Raw genomic sequence first — 7979 nt, 5'->3', positions numbered from 1 at the left:
AACCCGCCGTTTTTTTATAGCATTTTGAGATGCTAATTTACAAAAAATATCATATCACCTTTGCTGGAATAACTAGGGAAAAACAACATTAAAATAAGTAAATAAATATAAGGCCCGATAACCTCCGAAGAGATTTTAGGCCGAGCTTCTCTTCCAATTTGCGTCGTGAACCTTTTAATTTTTCCTACAAATTGGCGGGACAGGACCTACTTGTTTATGCCGACTCCGAACGGCATCTGCAAGGCAGATGAGTTTTCACTGAGAGCTTTTCATGGCAGAAATACACTCGCAGTGCTTGCCAAAAACTGCCGAGGGAAGACCCCGCTTAGAAAAAGTTTCTTCTAATTCTACCATCATACCGACCGCCAACAATTCCAATATAGTAAGTACTAATCAAATTAATTGATATGAGCGTATCGGGTGTTTGTCAATACAATTACTTCTCTCCGATACCTCCGATACGTCACACTTGACTTCTTCAGCGAATGAAAGAAAGAGAGAAAAAAACAAGAGATAAAGAAAAATGACGTAAAACTGCTTTTAAAATAATGTTTACATGCGCAATGCGCCACCTTCTATACTTCAATCATGATGCAAAAGTACTGAGTACTCGATGCAAAAGTATCGACTAGGAATTTTTTTGGTATCGGGTCAAAAGTGTGAATACCTTATTCTATTTTCTAGTGTCGTTTCATCCCTAAGTATCCCTTATAGTGTTTCACTGTGGTGTTTTTATAATTTTTACTAAAGCAGATACACTCGCTCAAATGGATACAAGTGATTTACATATCGATTACCTCTGTCGGACCTGTATGATTAAACTGGAAGCCTTCGCGTCTGAAGGCAGCACTGAACCACAACATCAATCTATATTTGAAACTATTGAGGAATGCGACGAATTACGAATAGCTGACTTGTTATCCAGTACAATACCCCAAATAGTGGACGTGCAGCTAAGTGACGAGCTACCAAAAAAAATTTGTTGTAAATGCTTGCACCAATTGATAAGAGTGTATCGCTTCCAAAAATTGTGCGTGCAATCCGACCATAAGATGCGGGAAATGGTTTCTAAAAAATGGGATGATTTAAACATGGCGATGATGGAGGCAGAAATTGGCGATGAAGTATTACCAAACGGCACAGATCCATGCCCGTTGAGCAGCTGCCAGCCCAAATGCACTGCTCATAACTCATATCTTGCAGAAATAGGAACGGCTCTTGAAGGCAGACAGCAGGCAGTTGATTCGGAATCAGCACAATTGAGTACAGCTGAGCATTTACTAAGAAACGAACCATTACTGGATTATTGTGAACATTCACAAGGCGAATTAAGCGAATTTATCAAAAACGATCCTATTGAAGATGATGAAGAAAATACTGAATTTAGCGACATAATGCAAGCGCAAGGCGAGTTAAACGAATTTATCAAAAACGAGCCCGTTGAAGATGATGAAGAAAATACTGAATATAGCGACACAATTCATTCAACAACCTTTGTGCCCAAAGCAGAATTTACAACGGAAGAGCAAAAAGTAACTGTGCCGTAAGTATGATAAGGATTATATTGCTGTTTGTTTTATGTATGTATATCGCGCCTATTAGCGCCTCCTCAGCTAACATAGGATACCATAACGAGCAACGTTAGGATACCCAGAGCAATGCCCGCTTCATATTAGGGTGGTTCGGAAAATGCTCTAATTGGAGCGTATTCGACGTAGAAAATATTCTTTGAAAATAGAAAAAAAAGTGCTCCTTTTTGAGAGACTCATTACTTCTACTTTGATAGAATTTTGATACTTCTCGATTATTGAAATTTTTCGATAACTTTTTTTTGGTTCGCGTAGTTTGAGCTAATAATTGAGCAATAACCGCCAAAGGGCTGGACAATGTTTGCCGTCTTTCAGTGAGTTTTACAGCTCTGGTTCACGCTCAATTCTCACGGGAATGCTTTGGATCATTGAGAAACTTGAGAAGCAGATGTCGTGAAATTTTCGCACACGTGAAATGTGATAGGCAGATGTCGCCGCTGTTTTTCATTTAACTCATACGGCGAAAGGCTAAGCAGCTACATCTATTTTTGAAAAAGTAGGTATATTAAAGGCCGCGTTGCCAACCTAAAAAGAAGTAATTAACAAATTATCTGGCTCAAATCGTTGTTGCATTTACATGCAAAATTATTTATCTGGCCAGGATTTTGCCACCGGATGATAGCTATTATGTTTGAATTTCTGTTTGTGATAGAAACCGACAGTCCATCGAAGCCCAACTACATCGCACGTTTAGATGTAAACTGATTAAACCCAAAATTTAGCCTTTTTTAGATTTTTCGATATACCAACCAAACCAACTAAGAAGATTATGCTGACATTTATAGAATACTCAGAAAGACCAAAATAGCGGACATATATGGCCTTGAATCTCAATTCTGTAATGGAAGTCTATGAAAAAATAAAAATTTGCGTTTTCCCAACAAAATAAAATTTTGAATTACATCTGTTTACAATTTATCCGTTAAGCCTCATTCATTTATTTATTTATTTATTTTATTTATTACAGCCAAAAAAGCCTAATTCATTGTATAGTACAATTATTTCATTAAAAAGAAATGAGTAAATTCATTGTTTAACTAATATTACAAATTAAAATTTTTACAATATAGAAATAGTTTTTCTTTAAACTTGACAACGTTGAAAATATTCTCTGAAAATGGAAGAAAAAAGTGCTCCTTTTTGAGAGACGCATTACTTCTACTTTGATAGAATTTTGATCATTGTAAATTTTACCAAGTAGCGCAACTAACAGCTGATCGGTGAAAATTCGTACATTCACACGCACAGTTCTCGACTCAGTTTCAAAAAAAAAACTTTAGATTATTTAATTCGAATTTTAAAGTGAGATAATCCTTACAAATTTATGTATACAGAATATATATGGCGTTTTTGTTGTTATTAAAACAATAGTTCTATTTATATTAAAGCTTTTATCATCTTTTTTTTTTAACTTTGAAAAATCTCCGAACACCATTCCTTCATTATTTGACATTCGACTGCCTAGTCCACTGCCTTCCACTCTATTCGCAACATAACCTCTACTTAAGCTGCCAAACTATATAGTAAACAATGATTTTGATACTTCTCGATTATTGAAATTTTTCGAAAACCTTTTTTTTTGGTTCGCGTAGTTTGAGCTAATAATTGAGCAATAACCGCCAAAGGGCTGGACAATATTATGTTTGAATTTCTGCTTGTGATAGAAACCTACAGTCCATCGAAGCCCCACTACATTGCACGTTTGGTTGTAAACTGATTAAACTCAAAATTTTGCCTTTTTTAGATTTTTCGATATACCAACCAAACCAACTAAGAAGATTATGTTGACATTTATAGAATACTCAGAAAGACCAAAATAGCGGACATATATGCCCTTGAATCTCAATTCTATAATAGAAGTATATGAAAAAATAAAACTGCGTTTTCCCAACAAAATAAAATTTTGAATTACATCTGTTTACAATTTTTCCGCTAAGCCTTATTCATTTATTTATTTTATTTATTACGGCCAAAAAAGCCTAATTCATTGTATAGTACAATTTACAAAATTCATAATTGTTTCTTAAAACTATTTCATTAAGAAGAAATGAGTAAATTCATTGTTTAACTAAAATTACATATTTAAATTTTTACAATATAGAAATAGGTTTTCTTTAAACTTAACGTTTTCACAGTCTTTTATCTCTGCTGGTAGTTCATTATACATTTTATAGCCTACGTATTCTAAGGCCTTTTTTGCGATCTCGGTTCTTACTTTAGGCAGTCTTAAATTTCTGCTACTCCTAGTTCCATAGTTATGAATCTCATGATTGTACTGTATCCTATCACTCAGATAATTTGGTAACATTCCCTGTGTTATGTAATGTATAGAAAGAGTAATAACAGATTAATTGTTTAATACTAAGCCAATTTAACATAGGAAGCATAATACTTTTTGATGTTCTATAAGAGAATTTTAGTATCAAACGCATTGCTTTGTTTTGCTGTATTTGGAGCTTATTAATTAACGTATCATTTGTTACTAGTAGTATTGTTGGGCAGTAAATAAAATGTGGTTCTACAATTGATCTATATACTAATATTTTGTGATGTTGGCTAATATGCTTACATGTTCGATACATAAATCCTATTTTCTGTGCACTTTTCTTCTCTAAATGATTCATATGTTCTGTGAAACTTAGTTTCTCATCAATTATTACACCTAGGTACTTCATTTGATCTACTCTTTCAATTTCATTGGTTTTTGTTAACAGATTAAATGGATTAAGTTATTATGGTACTTGTGAAATATCATATACTTAGTTTTATCAATATTAAGTTTTAGCTTTCGGCTGCACAGCCACTTATATAAATTATTTAAGTCTTCTTGTATTTTCATGACAGCGCAATCTACATTTTTGTCACTAATGCTAACTAATGCATCATCCGCAAAAAGACTTATTTTACAATTTCTCAAACAAGTTTTTATATCATTGATGTAAATTATAAACAATATCGGAGCAAGTACTGAGCCTTGTGGCAGCCCAATGTTAACATCAACAACCGACGAAACTGCGTCTCCAATTACCGTCCTCTGCTTTCTGTTACTCAGGTAACTACGAAACCATTCCAAAGCTTTTCCTTTGATCCCAATTTTATCCATTAACTTCAGAAATTAATTTCGATCGATGGTTCAAACGCCCTCTTTAAGTCTAAGAAGCAAGATACTACTACATTTTTATCAGCAACAGCCTCTTTCCATTCTGCAATTACCATGTTCAATGCTGTTTCGCAGTAGTGGCCTTTTATGAAGCCTGATTGCTCTGGTATGATTATATTATGATCGTCTAGGTATGTTACTAGTTGCTTTTTCACCACTGTTTCCATAATTTTTCATCAATAGGTAGGGTATTAATCGGACGCAGCTCGTCAGGTTTCATTGTATTTTTTACTTTTGCCACTGGTATTATTGTGGATATGTTCCAGCAGCTGGGAACAATGCCACTATCAAACAATTCGATTATAATGTCCTTATATAAGTGTGCAATGTACATCATAGAGTCCTTGATAACACCCTCTTACAAAAGATTTTTACCACCATATTTGTTTTTAAATGATTTTATGATTAATGAACATCTTCTAACTCGATACTGGTGAGCTCAAATGTTGCTACCGAGTTGGTTGTTTCACTTTCATCAACAAGTTCAATTGTTTCAATACTATCATTGATTTGGATTATGCTCTGAACAAAATAACCATTCAAGACATTAACTATATCGTTTCTATTTGCTAGACATTCACCGTTAAATACTATTTTTTTAATATGCTCTTTATTGTCTGCAAGTTCCACAGCATCTTTCAAACCTTTCCACATGGATTTCATATTTCCTTTATTAATAATCACTTGATCTTCCATGTATTTCTTCTTTTTAAGTATTATAGTTTGTTTTATATATTTTTTTAACGACATTATAATCATCCCACTGACCTGTGCTAATCGCAATTTTATATAATTCAAGTTTTCTTTTATGTTGTACGGTCGTACCACTTATTCCGCAATTGTATATTGATCCTCTTCTCGTATGTTAACGTTTGCATCGCTTCAGACAAGATATCATTCAAAGCCTGAACCCTTTTTTCCATTAATATATTAGATATAGAACTTATATCAGATATCCGCAGCAGATTTATCAGGTTCTCCGCGCTGTAGTTCTCCCAACAGACGTGTTGGAGAGTGCGAAGTAATCCTAATGCAACCCTGTATTATTTCACTGTACTGTAACTTGTTCATACACTATTGTAACCTGTTCATACACTATTGTAATTTCTTCTTGTACTCACTTCACTTCCGTTTATATCATAGCCGAATAAAGTACACGTTTAAAATAACAGGTTATGGGACCAGCCCTACCTAAATTCGAAAAAAGGTAATTTATTCATGAAGTTAAATTGGGATAAATTTGAGCGATCGAAAAGCTTGCGCTGACATAACGCTTGCTATGTCTCCATCAGAGTTGGGTTTAGTCACTGAATGTGAAGCAGCGCATGATATGTGGAAGAAACTAGAGTCAACTTTTCAATCAAAAGGGCCTGCGCGAAAAGCCACTCTATTAAAACGTATTGCGCTTGCACGTATGAAGGAAGGGGATAACGTTCGTGAGCATCTCAACGAATTCTTCCATGCAGTTGCTAAGCTAAAAGAAATAAACGTCACTGTGGGTGATGATCTGCTGACAATCTTATTATTATATAGTTTACCAGAGTCCTACGAAACATTCCGTTGTGCCCTAGAGACGCGTGATGAGCTGCCCAAGCCAGACGTTCTTCGCGTAAAAATAATGGAAGAAGAACAATCCAGAAAAGCCAAAGAGGCCGATACAGAGCAAAATGGATTAATTGCACAATCAAAGGTAAGAGTTACAATAAAAATCAAACTGGCCACACTTACGGCAAGCAAAATGCCTCCAAAGAAAAACAAGAAAAAGGAAATTGCTACAAATGTGGCAGAATTGGTCACATTGCACGTAATTGCCGAGCAAAACAAAAGGAGAAAAATTCGCATTCAAACGCACGTCAAGCTAACGAAGACAAATTCGAAAAATCTCTTCTCTGAATCAGCATCTATGGCTATGGTACAAAGAATAAATTTCAACACAAGAATAACTGAGCACTCCTCTACGAAAATAGACTTACTCTTCAGCAATAATGAGCAAGTTAAAACTGAACATGTAAGTGGATATAAAATTTCCGATCATGAAACAATTCATTTCAAAGTACCAACAGCTAAATATTGCAAAATGAGAAAAGTTGCTACTGTCACCAACTGGGAGTACTATAGCGCAGAAAATCTTTTAAATCTGCTGCGAACGTGCGACTTTAGCTCTGTGTCTCATGTAGGAATAGAACGTAGAACTGAGATCCTGAACAATATTTTAACTGGAGCTATGCAAGCATTGACGTATGAGAAGAGGATCCAAATACAACTGAGGAATAAGTGGTATGACCGTGAGCTAAGGGAACTGCACAAAAGAAAAATTGAATTCTATAATACTGCTAGAAATACTGGCAACTGGGTGGATTATAATGGCATAAAAAAAAGATATAAAAAAACTGTTATGTATAAAAAGAAGAAATATATGGAAGATAAAGTGCTCGATAGTGCAGGAGACATGAAGCGGATGTGGAAGTCTTTAAAACATCTTGCTGAGCTCACCGATGACAGAAAGGTCGTTAGCAAAATAGTAATTAATGGTGAATGCCTCGAGAAGGAATACGATATAGCCAATGCCCTAAATACATTTTTTATACAGAGCATAGCTGAAATTAATGATAGCATTGAAATAATTCCGATTGCGGCAGAAACAAGTGTAAATAATGCAATTGAAACTTTTCAATTCACCGACGTAGAGTTAGATGATATAATGAACATTTCTAAATCTTTTAGAAACAAATATGGTGGAAAAAAGCTTTTGTCGGAGGGGGTATTTAAAGATGCCATGATTTACATTGCTCACTTCTACAAAGATATAATAAATGAATCAATAAACAGTAGCATTGTTCCAAATTGCTGGAAAGTATCAACTATAGTACCTGCGGAAAAAGTCAAAAATACAGTAAGGCCAGAGGAACTGCGCCCAATTAATACGCTACCCGCAGATGAAAAAATTATGGAAACGGTGGTTAAAAATCAATTAGTGGCATATCTAGATAAATACCAAATTATTATACCTGAACAATCTGGGTTTAGGAAAAGCCATTCTTGCGAAACCGCACTGAATATGGTTATTGCGGAATGGAAAGAGGATATAACTGATAAGAAAGTTGTGATCTCAGTCTTTTTAGACTTAAAACGTGCTTTTGAAACTGTGGATAGAGAGGAACTGCTGAATGTTATGTTTAATAATGGGATAAGAGGAAAATCCTTGGAATGGTTCAGAAGCTATTTGAGTA

General features: G+C 34.7%; 1 protein-coding gene across 4 annotated transcripts in view; it reads left to right on the top strand.

Annotated features, from left to right (window-relative positions):
* Window positions 1-702: 702 nt before the first annotated feature.
* LOC137249205 (zinc finger protein 665-like) overlaps window positions 703-7979 on the top strand; it is a 126802-nt gene continuing 119525 nt past the window's right edge. For all 4 annotated transcript variants that reach the window (XM_067780508.1, XM_067780507.1, XM_067780511.1 and 1 more), the window contains exon 1: window positions 703-1543. In XM_067780508.1, coding sequence (XP_067636609.1) covers window positions 768-1543 — 776 coding nt within the window. In that variant the 5' untranslated portion in view covers window positions 703-767. The remainder of the gene's footprint in view (window positions 1544-7979) is intronic.

Source organism: Eurosta solidaginis, chromosome 4, assembly GCF_040869045.1.
Source record: "Eurosta solidaginis isolate ZX-2024a chromosome 4, ASM4086904v1, whole genome shotgun sequence".
In the NCBI taxonomy this organism is placed as follows: domain Eukaryota; kingdom Metazoa; phylum Arthropoda; class Insecta; order Diptera; family Tephritidae; genus Eurosta; species Eurosta solidaginis.
Note: the sequence above shows the minus strand (reverse complement) of the source record. Positions and strands in the feature narration are given on the sequence as shown.